Genomic DNA, 18,135 nt, shown 5'->3' with positions numbered 1-18,135 from the left:
ACTAGAATATGCATATAATTATTGGCTTTGGATAGAAAACACCCTAAAGTTTCTAAAACTGTTTGAATGGTGTCTGTGAGTATTACAGAACTCATATGGCAGGCAAAAACCTGAGAAGATTCCTTACAGGAAGTGCCCTCTCTGACAAGATCTTGTTCTTCTTGTCTCTGTTTATTGAAGACTGAGGATCTTTGCTGTAACGTGACACTTCCTACGGCTCCCATAGGCTCTCAGAGCCCGGGAAAAAGCTGAATGATATCGAGGCAGCCCCAGGCTGAAACACATTTGCGCTTTTGGCAAGTGGCCAATCAGAGGACAATGGGCTTAGGCGCGTACATGCTTTGAAGTACGGTAATGGAATATTTAGAATTTTTTTGTCACGAAATGCGTCGTGCTCGTCACCCTTCTTTACCCTTTCGGATAGTGTCTTGAAGGCACGAACAAAACGCCGCTGTTTGGATATAACTATGGATTATTTGGGACCAAACCAACATTTGTTATTGAAGTAGAAGTCCTGGGAGTGCATTCTGACGAAGAACACCAAAGGTAATCAAACTTTTCTAATAGTAAATCGGAGTTTGGTGAAGGCTAAACTTGCTGGGTGTCTAAATAGCTAGCCCTGTGATGCCGGGCTATCTACTTAGAATATTGCAAAATGTGCTTTCACCGAAAAGCTATTTTAAAATCGGACATATCGAGTGCATAGAGGAGTTCTGTATCTATAATTCTTAAAATAATTGTTATGCTTTTTGTGAACGTTTATCGTGAGTAATTTAGTAAATTTTTAGTAAATTCACCGGAAGTTTGCGGGGGGTATGCTAGTTCTGAACGTCACATGCTAATGTAAAAAGCTGTTTTTTGATATAAATATGAACGTGATTGAACAAAACATGCATGTATTGTATAACATAATGTCCTAGGGTTGTCATCTGATGAAGATCATCAAAGGTTAGTGCTGCATTTAGCGGTCTTCTGGGTTTTTGTGACATTATATGCTAGCTTGAAAAATGGGTGTCTGATTATTTCTGGCTGGGTACTCTGCTGACATAATCTAATGTTTTGCTTTCGTTGTAAAGCCTTTTTGAAATCGGACAGTGTGGTTAGATTAACGAGAGTCTTGTCTTTAAAATGGTGTAAAATAATCATATGTTTGAGAAATTGAAGTATTTGAATAATGCGCCACAGGATTCCACTGGCTGTTACGTAGGTGGGACGATTTCGTCCCGCCGACCCTAGAGAGGTTAATATTGCCTGCTAACATGAATTTATTTTAACTAGGGAAAATGTGTCACCTCTGCAACAGAGTCAGGGTATATGCAGCAGTTTGGGCCACCTGGCTCGTTGCGAACTGTGTGAATACTATTTCTTCCTAACAAAGACAGCCAACTTCGCCAAACGGGGGATGATTTAACAAAAGCGCATTTGCGAAAAAAGCACAATCGTTGCACGACTGTACCTAACCATAAACATCAATGTCTTTCTTAAAATCAATACACAGACGTATATATTTTTAAACCTGCATATTTAGCTAAAAGAAATCCAGGTTCGCAGGCAATATTAACCAGGTGAAATTGTGTCACTTCTCTTCCGTTCATTGCACGCAGAGTCAGGGTATATGCAACAGTTTGAGCCGCCTGGCTCGTTGCGAACTAATTTGCCAGAATTTTATGTAATTATGACATAACATTGAAGGTTTTGCAATGTAACAGGAATATTTAGACTTATGGATGCCACCCGTTAGATAAAATACGGAACGGTTCCGTATTTCACTGAAAGAATAAATGTGATCGTTTCTGGATTCGACCATATTAATGACCTAAGGCTCGTGTTTCTGTGTGTTATTATGTTATAATTAAGTCTATGATTTGATAGAGCAGTCTGACTGAGCGATGGTAGGCACCAGCAGGCTCGTAAGCATTCAATCAAACAGCACTTTCGTGCGTTTTGCCAGCAGCTCTTCGCAATGCATTGCGCTGTTTATGACTTCAAGCCTATCAACTCCCAAGATTAGACTGGTGTAACTGATATGAAGTGGCTAGCTAATTAGCCGGGTGCGCGCTACTAGCGTTTCAAACATCACTCGCTCTGAGACTTGGAGTAATTGTTCCCCTTGCTCTGCATGGATAACACTGCTTCGAGGGTGGCTGTTGTCGATGTGTTCCTGATTTGAACCCAGGTAGGAGCGAGGAGAGGGACGGAAGCTATACTATTACACTGGCAATACTAAAGTGCCTATAAGAACATCCAATAGTCAAAGGTATATGAAATACAAATCGTATAGAGAGAAATAGTCCTATAATTCCGAAAATAACTGCAACCTAAAACTTCTTACCTGGGAATATTGAAGACTCATGTTAAAAGGAACCACCAGCTTTCATATGTTCTCATGTTCTGAGCAAGGAACTTAAACGTTAGCTTTCTTACATGGCACATAATGCACTTTTACTTTCTTCTCCAACACTTTGTTTTTGCATTATTTAAACCAAATTGAACATGTTTCATTATTTATTTGAGGCTAAATTGATTTTATTGATGTATTATTGATGTATTATATTAAGTTAAAATAAGTGTTCATTCGGTATTGTTGTAATTGTCATTATTACAAATACATTTTTAAAAATCAGCCGATTAATCGGTAGAGGCTTTTTTTGGTCCTCCAATAATCGGTATTGGTGTTGAAAAATCATAATCGGTCGACCTCTACTCCAGAGGGTAGTGAAGTCTGCACAACGCATCACCGTGGGCAAACTACCTGCCCTCCAGGACACCTACACCATGTCACAGGAATGCCAAAAAGATCATCAAGGACAACAACCACCCAAGCCACTGCCTGTTCACCCCGCTATCATCTAGAAGGCGAGGTCAGTACAGGTGCATCAAAGCTGGGACCGAGAGACAGCTTCTAGCTCAAGGCCATCAGACTGTTAAACAGCCGTCACTAACATTGACTGGCTGCTGCCAACATACTGACTCAAATCTCTAGCCACTTTAATAATAAAAAATTGGATATAATAAATGTATCACTAGTCACTTTATTACAATGCCACTTTATATAATGTTTACATACCCTACATTACTCATCTCATATGTATATACTGTACTCTATACCATCTACTGCATCTCGCCTATGCAGCACGGCCATCATCATCCATATGTACATATTCTTATTCATTCCTTTACACTTGTCTGTATAAGGGAGTTGTTGTGAAATTGTTAGATTACTTGTTAGATATTACTGCACGGTCGGAACTAGAAGCACAAGCATTTCGCTACACTCGCATTAACATCTGCTAACCATGTGTATGTGACCAATAACATTTGATTTGAAGCGTTTCGTTAGCCTGATCCCAGATATGTTTATGCCATTTTGTCAACCATAGGAGTTGGCTGTCTGTACAGCACCAACTGATCTGCGACCAGGGCTAGTGTTTTGTTGTCCTAGCCTAGGAGTTTTGTATGGCGTCTGCTTTGGGTGTTTGATCATGCTGTGATAAGACATGCTGCTGTACACTGCCAGATGAATTTTAAGTATAAAGGCCATTGTGTGATTACGATATTTGTAGATGGGAGAAATACGATCAAGATTTTTCATTCACCATCACATTGATTTCAGCTTCTTGCACTTGTTGATTGTATGTATTCAGTGTTCGATGGTACACAAGGCAATTGTGTGGTTCATCCACTATGGGGTGAATCCTAACTTGCTCTTAAGTAAAAAAAATGTGTTTGTCTCCCATTGACATCAATGCATAACTACGTGGAAGTTAGGATTTGCCCCGAAGTAATTGCCTTAAATAGCAGTCTATGTACTCAAAGGGATCTGTTCACTGTCAGGAATTGTGTTTTGAAAAGGAACAAATGCTTCTAGATGCACAGTAATTCAATTATATAATAATAAACTGCAGTTATGTGCCTCATCACAGAAATGAATACTTGGAACCACTTTGATAAAAAGGGAATGTGTCAATGCTTCAGCTGTATTCACATTGATTCTGTCATGATTTTATAATAAAACTGTTCTTTACCAATAATTCATGTGAGTGATTTGTCAGAGATTACAAGACAATTTTGTTTTTGTCTTTTTCTGATTTTTTTTGATTGATTTATTAAACACTTTGTCATACTGAATGTTGTTCGGTTAGGCCCTAGTTACACATGTAAGGAAAGCCTTTCAATCATTGAATACTCTTTGCAGGTATGAAGCCATATTTACAAAAGTATGTTTTTTTACAGTTAACATTCATTAACCATTTCATTTCTCATATAGTACATTGTATTTCTCACCAGTTAGCTCTCCATTTGACTAATGGGTAAAGTAAAGAAGGCAATTTTTTTGTAGAAACACATTTTTAATTAGTTTTAAGTTTAGCATATATTATACAGTTAAGCATTGTCATTTTTAAAAGGATGGTGAAGAGCACACAATTAATTCCTGACATTAGCATGGGAATTGACATGACCATGGGCAATTCTTATGACACGAGGTTAGGTATTGTTTTGAGAAGTACACTCACATACAGTATGTGCCCTTAGGCAAGAATTTATCTCTACACTAACAAAAAACAATAGGCAACAGTATAAAAGTATCTTTAAAGCACTTTTCAAAATAGCAATAAATAGGGGAAAAAAATACTAAAGTTGTGGTATTATTGTGGTGATCTTTCTACATAAGCATGATTTGTATTGTCCATTTTGCTCTCATATAAATTGGACAGATTGCAGCCTAGCGTATTATCTTGGATCCTTAAAAGAATTTGAATCCGCATGGTTGAGTGAAATTGTTATAGTAGAGTCATGTTTTAGATAAGAAATGTGCCCTTGAGGACATAGAAACACAGGATTGGATGGGTGTTTATCTAAGATATCTGTCCTTGGTTATTGCTGGTGGAGAATTCTCTTTAGATGGCGTTCTCGGCATCAGCCTGGATTTTCCTCTCGATCATCTCCCTCAGGCCCTTGCTGAAATGTAAGTTTGCCCCAATGATGAGGTAACCCTGAAAGGTCAAGTGAAAGGTGGGAGAAGCTGATTTAGCTGCGGTTTATCAACAGGACCACATTCAGAAGGCAAACGTTATGGAACGTACTGGATAGAAATAAGAATAGAGTTGAAGTGATTCATTTTTCAATATGGCATAGAGGTGTGTCTGTTCTACATAATATATATAAAATATTTATATCTGAACATTCCTCGATGTTGTGCCCTGCTGATGTCAAGATGATGTAGGTGGTTATGATTGTCATGAATAATTTTGGACAATTGCCACTCAGATAATACTGAACAAGCTAGAATTTGATTAGAATATCAAATGTGTTGTTCTCGCATAGTAGAAGTAACAGAAGCATTGAGACTTACGTTATGATACTCCACCACTTCCTCTATGAAGTCCATACCATCTGCAAGAGGGATAGCGACGCCTCTCTTGGTCCAGTCTGAAATTGAATTACGGATGAAGGATTAAAAATAAAATGTCAACCATTTTGAAAAAATATGTTTTTGTTATCTGAGTTACATGTTTTATGTACTTTGAGTATTTATTGTGGGGTTAAACTGATCTGCTTTAAAAGGATACTCACTATTGATTATGGGTACTATTGAGATCTGCAGCATAGTCTTGAGGGGGACTTGTAGGGGAATAAGCTATAGAGACAGAACAAAGAGACATTTTTATTTATTTAACCTTTATTTAAATAGGCAAGCCAGTTAAGAACAAATTCTTATTTACAATGAAGGCCTACCCCGGCCAACCCCTAACCCGGACGACGCTGGGCCAATTGTGCGCCACCCTATGGGACTCCCAATCACGGCCGTTTGTGATACAGCCTGGAAACGAACCAGGTTCTGTAGTGATGCCTCTAGCACTGAGATGCAGTGCCTTAGACCACTGCGCCACTCGGGAGCCCATACCTGTAATATATTACTGTAAGGGTTAATGGTAGGAGACCGTGGATGGTTGTCTCACAGGTTGGTTGTCAAATGTGTATTTTAAGATTAGGTCATCCACTTGGTCAATTCATGTCTTCATCACAAAGGTGAGGGGAATTTTTTCAAATGTTTTTCAAATGTGAAATTAAAAAGGTCTTTGTTAATGTAATAACATACGTTTACAGGACTTCAGAAAGGTGTTGAACCCATAGCTATACATACAGTGCCTTGCAAAAGTATTCACCCCCTTGGTGTTTTTCCTATTTTGTTGCATTACAACCTGTAATTTAAATTGATTTTTATTTGGATTTCATGTAATGGACATACATAAAATAGTCAAAATTGGTGAAATGAAATGAAAAAAATTACTTCTTTCAAAAAAATAAACGGAGAAGTGGTGCGTGCATATCTATTCACCCCCTTTGCTATGAAGCCCCTAAATAAGATCTGGTGCAACCAATTACCTTCAGAAGTCACAATTAGTTAAATAAAGTCCACCTGTGTGCAATCTAAGTGTCACACGATCTGTCACATGATCTCAGTATATATACACTTGTTCTGAAAGGCCCCAGAGTCTGCAACACCACTAAGCAAGGGACATCACCAAGCAAGCGGCACCATGAAGACCAAGGAGCTCTCCAAACAGGTCAGGGACTAAGTTGTGGAGAAGTACAGATCAGGGTTGGGTTATAAAAAAATATCTGAAACTTTGAACATCCCATGGAGCACCATTAAATCCATTATTACATTTTTTTAAGAATATGGCACCCCAACAAACCTGCAAAGAGAGGGCTGCCCACCAAAACTCACAGACCAGGCAAGGAGGGCATTAATCAGAGAGGCAACAAAGAGACCAAAGACAACCTTGAAGGAGCTGCAAAGCTCCACAGCGGAGATTGGAGTATCTGTCCATAGGACCACTTTAAGCCGTACACTCCACAGAGCTGGGCTTTACGGAAAAGTGGCCAGAAAAAAATAAGCAAACACATTTGGGTTTCGCCAAAAGGCATGTGGGAGATTCCCCAAACATATAGAAGAAGGTATTCTGGTCAGATGAGACTACAATTGAGCTTTTTGGCCATCAAGGAAAATTCTATGTCTGGCGCAAACCCAACACCTCTCATCACCCCGAGAACATCCCCACAGTGAAGCATGGTGGTGGCAGCATCATGCTGTGGAGATGTTTTTCATCGGCAGGGACTGGTAAACTGGTCAGAATTGAATGAATGATGGATGGCGCTAAATGCAGGGAAATTCTTGAGGGAAACCTGTTTCAGTCTTCCACTGATTTGAGACTGGGATGGAGGTTCACCTTCCAGCAGGACAATGACCCTAAGCATACTGCTAAAGCAAGACTTGAGTGGTTTAAGGGGAAACATTTAAATGTATTGGAATGGCCTAGTCAAAGCCCAGATCTCAATCCAATTGAGAATCTGTGGTATGACTTAAAGATTGCTGTACACCAGCAGAACCCATCCAACTTGAAGGAGCTGGATCAGCTTTGCCTTGAAGAATGGGCAAAAATCCCAGTGGCTAGATGTGCTAAGCTTATAGAGACATACCCCAAGACACTTGCAGCTGTAAATGCTGCAAAAGGTGACTCTACAAAGTTTTGACTTTGGGGGGGTGAATAGTTATGCACGCTCAAATTGTACGTTTTTAGCCTTATTTCTTGTATGTTTCACAATAAAAAATATTTTGCATCTTCAAAGTGGTAGACATGTTGTGTAAATCAAATTATACAAACCCCCCAAAAATCTATTTTAATTCTATGTTGTAAGGCAACAAAATAAGAAAAATGCCAAGGGGGTGAATACTTTCGCAAGCCACTGTATGTTACAGAGATCAATAGAACACTGACCGTGGGGTAAAGTGCAACGACGGTGTCAATGATGGCCATTAAAATAATCTGATCTAACCAAGTGGATATTTGTAAAATACGTCATCATTTATGTGTTCTAACAGGCCCACAATGTCGTTACTAAAATCCTATTTGGATATATTTGGCTGTTTTCGCTGCATAATATTTAGAAGTTGTCCTTCTTAGAATTAGAAAACAAATCTAAATGCTAACTTCAGTTCAGTTAAACTGATAGCATAGCTAGCCATATAGAAATCGGTGGTGGTAGTTGAAGCCGTTTTTAAGTGTAATGCAGTTGATTGGTGACATTTACATTTTAGTCATTTAGCAGACACTCTTATCCATAGCGACTTAGAGAAGTGAGTTCAAACATTTTCTCGTACTAGTCCCCGTGGGAAACAAACCCACAACGCCATGCTCAACCAACTGAGCCACACGGGACCAACGTGTTGGTGTTGAGAACTATTCAAGGATATACTCAGATTTGTACCACAATATTGTGTGAAATACACATAAACAATAGCCTAAATGTAGACACATTTTGATGGGCAGCAGTGAAAAGATTATGAATCTTTCTCCCATGGGCTGCCCACGGGGGGATGTGTGCGTGTCATTTCCATTGTTTTGGTCAACCACATCACCCCTAGACATAGTTACCACATCACATCACCCATAGACATAGTTACACAGTAAATCAAGGAGAGTTGATATCACAGGGTAAATAAATGTAGAGTTCAATTGACTACTGGAATTATCTTAACCCTCAACAGAGTGATATGCTGCCTGGAGTTAATGTTGATACGTGGAGTTGATTGGGACTTAGTACTTTTAACTCCATTAAGAGTAAACAGATACAGCAAATATGGGGGATAAATGAAGACTCAGGCTGTTTACCATTGAAAAGAATGGTCAGTTCCTGTCTACTTAAGGGGTGGCTCTCCCATATACACCAATGTGATAGCAGCTGAGTCTGGGCTACTTAGTTCATTGACTTCCATTGAAACAGAAACATGAGGGAGTGTCATTGTCATATTTCCCAGCATGCTCTGTTGCAGGGTGATTTTTAGAATTGTTTGTTTCAATATCTGTGTTTTCACAGACAGAAAAATATCTTATGCTACACATTGATATGTAACATACATTTTCCTAAACTCTAATCTCTAATGGTTGGCTTTATTGGTTCAGTTAATGACAAGCAGTGGTGGGAAAAGTACCCAAATGTCATACTTGAGTAAAAGTAAAGGTACCTTAATAGAAAATGACTCAAGTAAAAGTGAAAGTCACCCAGTAAAATACTACTTGAGTAAAAGTCTAAGTATTTGGTTTTAAATATACTAAGTATCAAAAGTAAATGTAATTGATAAAATGTACTTAAGTATCAAAAGAAAGTATTAAAAAAAACCACTTATTTTAAGCAAACCAGACGGCACGATTTTCTTGTTTTTTTATTTACTGATAGCCAGGGGCACACTCCAACACTCAGACATCATTTACAAATGAAGCATTTGTGTTTAGTGAATCTGCCAGATCAGGTAGTAGGGATGACCAGGGATGTTCTCTTGATAAGTGTGTGAATCGGACCATTTTCCTGTCCTGGTAAGCATTCAAAATGTAACAAGTACTTTCGGGTGTCAGGGAAAATGTATGGAGTAAAAAGTACATTATTTTCTTCTGGAATGTAGTGATTGTAAAGTACTTATACAAAAAAATTACTTAAGTAAAAATACTTTAAAGTACTACTTAAGTACTTTACACCACTGCTGACAAGGCTTTTTCAGTTTACATGCTGTAGGTAGTCTGAAAACAGCTCTCCTGCCTTGTCTGACATGCAATCTGAATGTATATTGTGGGTGATGTAAAATTGCTGAACAATCCTCCCTCTTAAATGGATACCAATAGAGATTGGATGTAACATTGCAAGCCTCCATATGACACAATTGAGTATGGTTACATGCAGTGATGTAAAGTGTGTAGATGGGTGAGAGAAAAAAACAATTTATACATTTTTAAATTAGGCTGTGAAAACAAAATGTGGAATAAGTCAAGGGGTATGAATACTTTCTGAAGGCACTGTAAATTAATCACTAATCCATGCAGGCCCATCACACGATGCTGAGCCTCCAAACCATTTATACCATAAGCTACCTCATTGCATCAAGGTGGATGAAAACATTCACAGTTTTGAGAGGCCTCTGATTTACGAGGAGTGTAAAGGACTACATTCTGAAACGCATCAATGTGGACAACCCCAATGAGTATGATGTCTATTTGAAATTTAACTTTGAATTTTAAGTTTTATAAACCACTTGGTAAAATACTCCCTTTGATATAGAGCCTGTTGTGGTTTATGAGTCCAGCGCAGTGGAACAACCTCATTCTACCAGTCAGGGCTTCTATTCTTCTATTCTGCTGGATCCATTTCTGATGCGTTGACCATTGAGAGAAGCAAGGAGTATAACATAACTGTTGAGGTAAGTAAAGTCCCTGTTTTATGTACAGCCATCCTATGGATTCCGGAGGAGAAGACAACCATGCAGCAGACCACTGCTATGTAGTGTGCTGATGAAGAAAATAACATATTTCTTCAGACCAATACTAAATCATGGTCCAACTATGTCACCTATCAAGCTAGAGAGATAAACCTTGGCATGCCGGAAGGCCTTTTTTCATCTGATTATGACTGCTGCCCAGATGTCCAAAGGTTCATTTCTGAGTTTTATTATTCCTACAAAGAGTTTTATTCCTCAATGTTCTCTGAGAACATGTGCTTTCCTCAGAACCACTTTTAGGGTAGGTCTATATGCCATAAGAGATCCCCAAAGGGATCCGTAAGTTTATCCAAATGAAAACGGGATGATTCTGACATGGAAATGCCGGTCAAAAGATACACATTTTGATTCTGGACGGAGATCAAGCAATGTTCTCGGAATTAATTAATTTATAAATCCACTTGAAATTAAATATTTGTCATTATGCTTCTTTACTTTTCTCTTGTGGAAACAGATGTTGTTTCATTGGTCTTCATTATTAGTCTTGATTTGGGTTAAGGTTGAATGTAGTGCAAGTGAAATTATATAGGGTCATAATTGTTAGAAAGCGAGAGAGAGAGCGCAGAATCTTACCGCCAGTGATTCCAAAGCAGACTGGTTGGAGTAGATTTTAAACCTGTCAATAACAACAGAATACACTTAATGAATTTGCCTGTGATGCTACTGTGATATTGTGTGTGTATGTGTTGAGGTGTGTTTGTGTGTATGTATGAGTGCGTGCATGTGTGAGTACATGCATGCCTACCTCCTCAAGTCTGCATGAACACCCAGTCTCTTGCCCTTCATGGACACCTTGGCATTGAATTTGGCCACCTGCAAGGAACAAAAATATCAACTTTTACACTTTTCTCTACACTTTTCCTTCCTGCTTACCTTGAGGAAATCACTGATCTGACATGGTTAAACTAGTGAGAGCAATGGGTGGAAACCACGTTTTCAACCATCCTCTCACTTACAGATCAGTGATTACCTCAATGAAAGGAAGAAAGCTTTTTTTGTGAACAATTTTTTTTATTTGTTCATGTCAACGGCAATACAATCGATAAAAAACAATACAATTTTCCCACCTTTTTTAACAACCCCCATACCAAACATACCCCTGGCGGCCCCAACATCAGTCAACACATAATATAAAGGAGCAAAAACATACAGATCAAATAATAACAACAAACACTCAAATGAAATTAAAAAGTACACACAATGAGACTGTTTACCAATATATCGCCACCAAGAAAGCATTAGGAAGAATGCATTTGAAACAATATGAATCCTTCCTTTCTCAGCTCCTACAGAGCCAATCCTTAGCCTAACTATCAACTATTCTCATGGTTGTTCTTTTTTTTTCTTTTTTGAAAATATCAGTAGCTATTAAATGTAGAACATGAAAAGACAAGACGTCTTCTTTCTCACTATGGTCATGCTGCTGAGCTGAACAGGCGCCTTGCCGGGCGGTAGCACCATCACCGTGACGATGGCAGTGATGGCCACAGTGACCCCGGAGGTCTTGACGGTTGTCTTGGGGGCAGAGTTCAACTCCAGTTGCAGGGAGATAGGGTACTCCACTAGGGCTGGGTTCTGAGAGAGACACACACACACACACAGGAGTGGGTGAGTGGAATGCAAAAGTGGAATTCAATGTCTTGACCCTATTTGTGAGGGCATGAGGTCACAATCCCGACATACATACTCACAATCATCATAATGGTGCCAAAATATGTTGTCCTAAAGAGCATCTCCAGATCCTTTGGCATCTGAAAACATAGTATTCAATTGCTTGTATTATAAATTACTATATTCACGTCATACTACTACTAGAACAATATTGGTATGCTGTGAAAAAAAGAACAACTCAGAAATTGCATCTGATTTAAGTATGCAGACTCCTTTTTTCACTAGTATATATTTTCAGCCTAATGATTGGGCAGATCACCTCATTATGTAAAGAGGTGCAGTACCAAGCATGACTCAGCTGCTTATTCAAATCTGTGTCAACATGTTTGGTAGCACCTCTGATGCAGACACCAATTCTTAAAGGCTATAACAGACAATATGGAATAATTTACACCTCGGAGCTAAGAATTACTTCCGTCATGTCATGTGTAGGCTAAAATGCAGGGGAGAGAGTACGGTTGCAAGACATAATGGGGGACTCAGACCTCATACTTACGTGCTCGTTGGCGATATTCATTTGGAATATGCCAGCTTTATAATAGGAGTACAACCCACTGTCAAAGAAGTACTCGGACAGAGCCAGGTACACCATGCGGTCATACTCTCTCACAATTGGGTTGATGGCATAGTTCACCAAGGTGTTGCTCTCGTTCCCGAGCTCAAAGAACATGCCCTGTGTGGCACAGTAAAGAGAGAGGAAGATACAATACTGTAGAGATGAGAGTGAGATACAAAAATAAGTAACACTTTATTTTAGGGGTAACTACATAAAGGCTTCATAAAACAATCATCATCTATAAGCAGTTTCATTATGTCAACAACTGCATGTTGATAATTGCAGTATGAGTGACATTACCGTGACTTAACAAAAAAATCAACTCACTGTTGTATGTAGTGAATGCATAATGTATGGTTCTGGATGTGTTATGAAGTGCTTATGTATGTAGCTTTCAAATAATGTGTTACCCAAACATACATACATAATATACACACGGTATGAGACTAATGCACAGCAAGCTAGACTATCTCACTCACCCTGAAATCCATGTCAAGACTCCTTGAAGTTACCACAGGGTCACTTAGGAGAGAGTAGTCGATCCCCACATACTCGTCTACTTCTGTTCGCACTGGATGGGTCCAAATTAAAACAAATACAATTATATTTTCTGTGTGCAAAACTTATGGTCAGAAAATATATATATTTTTTATGTTAGTTTTGTTATATAACCAATCTCTAAAGGCATTTTCCAATGAACCACTGTACTATCTTACCTGGAATTGTCTCCAACAAAGAGTTGATTAGAACCAAACCAGCGTGGTTCATGACAGGACAGATCTATGAAAAGAACAGACAAATGTTAAAGGAACTGTCCAGTGCCCCATATTTCAATGAAATATAGCCTAGAATTAATTACAATATGAGTGAAAAAGATTTTCTTCCAATTTTTTTTATTCAGTATGTTAAAAAGTAGCTTTTATGTGTACCCCTACTTGCCCTGTTCATTCATCATAAATATTAATGACGAGTAAACAGCTGATTTGCCAGCTCAGCCAATGAAGATTTAATCATAAGTGTTGATATGTTGTAAGTGTAACCAGTGTTCTAGAATGAAATTAACTGATCTGTCAGCACCTGCTGGTTCAGAAGGAAGCGCATTCCTGTGGTCAAAAAAGTCGCCAGGAAGTCATACACCCTCCTGCAACGGAGTAAACCAGAGTTGTAAAATCATTGAATTACACCCACTCATGTTAAAATATCCAAAATCTGAAAAATGCTCCAATATTGCTTATAGCCACATTATACTGAAATTAGTCTCCATTGCACACAGAATTAACATTAAAACAACTCTTTGTTAAGGGAGACCTGACTCAGGATCAGTTTTGTATTTTAAATCATAATGAATAATATTATTATAGACAGGGAGGATCTTAGATCAGCACACCTACTCTGAGACGCTTGATACGTGGTCCCTGGACAAGAAAGCAGCTCAAGTATTTTTAAAAGACTATCAACAGGATTTACCCCAAGGTGCCAGTGAACTTCATTTTCATTTTGGCGATGGAGGCATCGCAGGTGATGTTGGAGATCTTGAGGCGTCCCAACTCATCTCTGGTCATGTGCAGGACAGTGTGGATGTTCACGCCTTCTGCAGAGGCGTTGATGGCTCCAGTGTCATAGCTATGAGACCACAGAAAATAAATATTTTCAGACCGCCATCATACATACTCATCAACGTCATAATCTCAACCATATAAAGTAGCATCAAAAGGTTTGAACTTCCAATACACTCTCCTTGGACATCATCTTTGAAGTTTGATGTCATCAATCTAGCGTACCACTGCATGACTGAACTCCTCAAGGCTCTACAAGATACCATTGTGAGTATTTAACCACAGGCATTGTTTTGCATACAAACGTATTATTTTCTTGATACATTTTATTTTATTTATTTCACCTTTATTTAACCAGATAAGTCATTTGAGAACCAATTCTAAATTAAATGAACGACATAGCCAACAGGCATAACATTGCAACAGTGAACAGGACAAAAAATAAAATACACTATACAGAAATATCCACAATGGGTTAGGGTAGAAAAGTCCAAGGAAACACAGCAGACGTATTAATCAGCAGGTACGTTGATCAGATAGCAGCTCAGTTCATGTTTTTGAAGGAGTCTGATGGGACGAATGTGTCAAATTTTAAGATCTTTTGCAGCTCGTTCCAATCGTTGGAGGCGGAAAACTGAAATGAATGACGGCCAAAGGAAGTGCACGCTTTGGGAATGACCAGTGAGATACAGTGCCTTTGGAAAGTATTCATACCTCTTGACTTATTCCACATTTTGTTGAGTTACAGCCTGTATTCAAAATTGATTAAATTGTAGTTTTTCTTCTCACCCATTTACACATAATACCCCATAATGAGAAAGTGAATACATACAGAAATATCTCATTTACATAATTATTCACACCCCTGAGTCAATACTTTGTTGAAGCATCTTTGGCAGTGATTAGTCTTTCTGGGTAAGTCTCTAAGAGCTTTCCACACCTGGATTGTGCAACATTTGCCCATTATTCTTTTTACAACTCTTCAAGCTCTGTTAAATTGGTTGATGATCATTGCTAGACAACCATTTTCAGGTCTTGCCATAGATTTTCAAGTAGATTTACATCAAAAAACCAACTCAGCCACATTCACTGTCTTCTTGGTAAGCAACTTCAGTGTAGGTTTGGCCTTGTGTTTAAGGTTATTGTCCTGCTGAAAGATGAATTTATCTCCAAGTGTCTAGTGGAAAGCAGACTGATCCAGGTTTTTGCTTGAAATTATGGAGAGTGGTACACAGTGACGTGTTGTATTAGATTTGCCCCAAACATAACACTTTGCATTTAGGACAAAAAGTGAATTGCTTTGCCACATTTTTTGCAGTATTACTTAAGTGACTTGTTGCAAACAGGATGCATTTGGAATATTTGTATGCTGTACAGGCTTCCTTCTTTTCACTGTGCCAATTAGGTTAGTATTGTGGAGTAACTACAATGTTGTTGATCCATCCTTAGTTTTCTCCTATCACAGCCATTGTCCTCATGGTGAAATACCTAAGTGGTTCCCTTCCTCTCCGACAACTGAGTTAGGCAGAACGCCTGTGTATTTGTAGTAACTGGGTGTATTGACATGCCATACAAAGTGTAATTAATAACTTCACCATGCTCAAAGGGATATTCAATGTTTGCTTTTTTATTTTTACCCATATACCAATAGGTGCCCTTCTTTGTGAGGCTTTGAAAAACCTCCCTGGTCTTTGTGGTTGAATCTGTGTTTGAAATTAACTGCTCAACTGAGGGACCTTACAGATATAGTATGTGATGGATACAGAGATGAGGTAGTCATTAAAATATGATGTTAAACACTATGATTGCACACAGAGTGAGTCCATGCAACTTAGTATGTGACTTGTTAAGCAAATGTTAAGCAAATTAACTTATTTAGGCTTGCCATAACAAAGGGGTTGAATACTTATTGACTCAAGATATTTCAGCTTTTCATTTTTCATTTGATTTGTACACATTTCTAAAAACAGAATTCCACTTTGACATTATGGGGTACTGTGTGTAGGCGATTGACAAAACATCTCAGTTTAACCCATCTAAAATTCAGGCTGTAACCAACAAACTGTGGGAAAAGTCAAGAGGTGTGAATACTTTCTAATGGCACTGTATATCTAATAGCAGGTTCCTATTGGTATTGGAGATGTTGAGGAGTGAGCTGAGGTAGAGGGGGGACTTAAATGCACTAGGCTAGAAATAGAGACAGTAGTGGATAAAGAGGACTCACAATAACCAGTATAAGATGTGTCTCCGGAAGCTGAGAGCGATGGAGGAGTTCTGCACATTGAAGAGCAGTCCTAGGCCAGGCTGGAAGGCCAGGTCAGCATAGGTCAGGTTCAGCTCATTTATCTTCACCCTGACCCACAGGAAGAAAAATACTCAGATCAGTGCTTGGGCTGATACTCGAAAGTCACTAGAAATCTAACAAGAAATGTACTAGAAGTTCTCTTTTGGTAGCAGAAATCCTGTAGCCTGGTTGCCAATTGGTTGAAGTTGGCCAAAATAGAAACAGTGAGTGGGTAGAAATACCCATGGGTTTACATGGGTTGATTTTCCAAGAACCCAGATGTCTAGAAGATGACCTATTAAGTCAGCTTGGCTACTGGACTTTCTCTTACAGAAGATTAAGAAGTTCTAGCCTCTTCAACCAGAGATTGCCATGCGCATCCTTCTTTTTCACTTCATGTAGTGAGCTAAGCCATCTGTCTGGTTTACGAGGCTAGAGTGTCTTTATCTCTTAAAAGAGAATGTCCAGTTGCTAAACTTTATAGGTCATCTTTTAGAAATCCAGGTTCTTGGAAAATCAACCAATGCAGACTCTGCCCACAGTTCCATGATACAGTGGTTCTTCCTTTAAAAGTTGCATCATACTGCAGCACACCTTGCGGGCTGCCGCAGAATTCTATGGCACATTATTTAATTGTCAGCCATTGTTACCATTAACGCTAGTTAGTGCTAGTTAAACCACCAAAGGGCATCTTTGAGAATCATTTGATAGCCTTCAATATTGGCAGTACTAGAAAATTTAAAACCTTTTTTTTGTAAGAACATAGTATATGGGATTGATTTTAAGAAATGTAGCTTAATTAATTTTATTAATATTATGGCGTTTCTATTCCAAGAAAAATGAAACCCTCTGGTTTTCCGTTAGGATGGAACGGAAAATATGGCGCTGTACAACGTGACGGTCGGGAGTAGGCTACAGTACTAAGAGCATAACATTTCCACACCCTAATTGTAGTCTAATCCAGGGATTCTCAACTGGGGGGGGGGGTCGTGGGACTTATGCAAGAATATCATTTTTCATAAACAAATATTTTGAAAGGTGACCTTCACACCAAAACATGTATTTTGAAAGGATACGGCCTCAACGCATATTGTTGCTGACTTTCACAATGTTACCGCTACACACAGGTGTGCGTGCGCTGCACTGCTTATTGTTGCTGACAGCTTATTGTTGCTGACTTTACAAGTGCAGCCTGAGCTCTACGCCACTCTCAAGGATGTGATCAAGCGTGTCAACTATATCAAAGAGAGTTCCACAAAAAGCAGGTGTTTCCAGGATTTCTGCAGGGATATTGGGAGCGAGCACCAGCAGGTGCTTTATCATGCAGAGGTCCGCTGGTTTTCTAGTGGTAAAGTGTTGGGTCGCTTTTATGAGCTTCGAGCGGAAATTGCTGCGTTTCTTTCGGATAACAAGTCACCTCTGGCCGAACATTTCGATTGTGAGGAATGGCTCGCACAGGTTGCCTACCTGGAAGATATTTTTGGTCATCTGAATTAGCTCAATGTGTCAATGCAAGGGAGGGGGCATAATCGATTTGAACAGAGGGACAAAGTGGATGCCTTCAAGATTAAGCTTACCGTTTGGGCAAATCATGTTTCTAAAGGGGGGTATTGACATGTTTCCCAATGATGATTTTGAGATTCAGAATCTGTGTCACGCCCTGACCAGGTGAACTCTGCTATTTTGGTCAGGGTGTGGCATTTCTATGCTTTATGTTCTATGTTTTGGTTATAGC

The 18,135-nt window shown here is 39.0% G+C and overlaps 1 protein-coding gene across 8 annotated transcripts in view; it reads right to left on the bottom strand.

Annotated features, from left to right (window-relative positions):
- Positions 1 to 4,071: 4,071 nt before the first annotated feature.
- The window catches only part of LOC115208376 (phospholipid transfer protein), a 34,913-nt gene continuing 20,849 nt past the window's right edge, over positions 4,072 to 18,135 (bottom strand). For all 8 annotated transcript variants that reach the window (XM_029776386.1, XM_029776388.1, XM_029776394.1 and 5 more), the window contains 13 exons: positions 16,341 to 16,469; positions 14,028 to 14,183; positions 13,638 to 13,701; positions 13,277 to 13,340; positions 13,040 to 13,131; positions 12,501 to 12,677; positions 12,025 to 12,084; positions 11,744 to 11,908; positions 11,079 to 11,146; positions 10,907 to 10,949; positions 5,575 to 5,638; positions 5,354 to 5,430; positions 4,072 to 4,994 (listed from right to left, as the gene is read on the bottom strand). In XM_029776386.1, coding sequence (XP_029632246.1) covers positions 4,899 to 4,994; positions 5,354 to 5,430; positions 5,575 to 5,638; positions 10,907 to 10,949; positions 11,079 to 11,146; positions 11,744 to 11,908; positions 12,025 to 12,084; positions 12,501 to 12,677; positions 13,040 to 13,131; positions 13,277 to 13,340; positions 13,638 to 13,701; positions 14,028 to 14,183; positions 16,341 to 16,469 — 1,255 coding nt within the window. In that variant the 3' untranslated portion in view covers positions 4,072 to 4,898. The remainder of the gene's footprint in view (positions 4,995 to 5,353; positions 5,431 to 5,574; positions 5,639 to 10,906; positions 10,950 to 11,078; positions 11,147 to 11,743; positions 11,909 to 12,024; positions 12,085 to 12,500; positions 12,678 to 13,039; positions 13,132 to 13,276; positions 13,341 to 13,637; positions 13,702 to 14,027; positions 14,184 to 16,340; positions 16,470 to 18,135) is intronic.

Source organism: Salmo trutta, chromosome 14 (assembly GCF_901001165.1).
Source record: "Salmo trutta chromosome 14, fSalTru1.1, whole genome shotgun sequence".
In the NCBI taxonomy this organism is placed as follows: domain Eukaryota; kingdom Metazoa; phylum Chordata; class Actinopteri; order Salmoniformes; family Salmonidae; genus Salmo; species Salmo trutta.
This window is presented reverse-complemented; position numbering and strand designations above follow the sequence as displayed.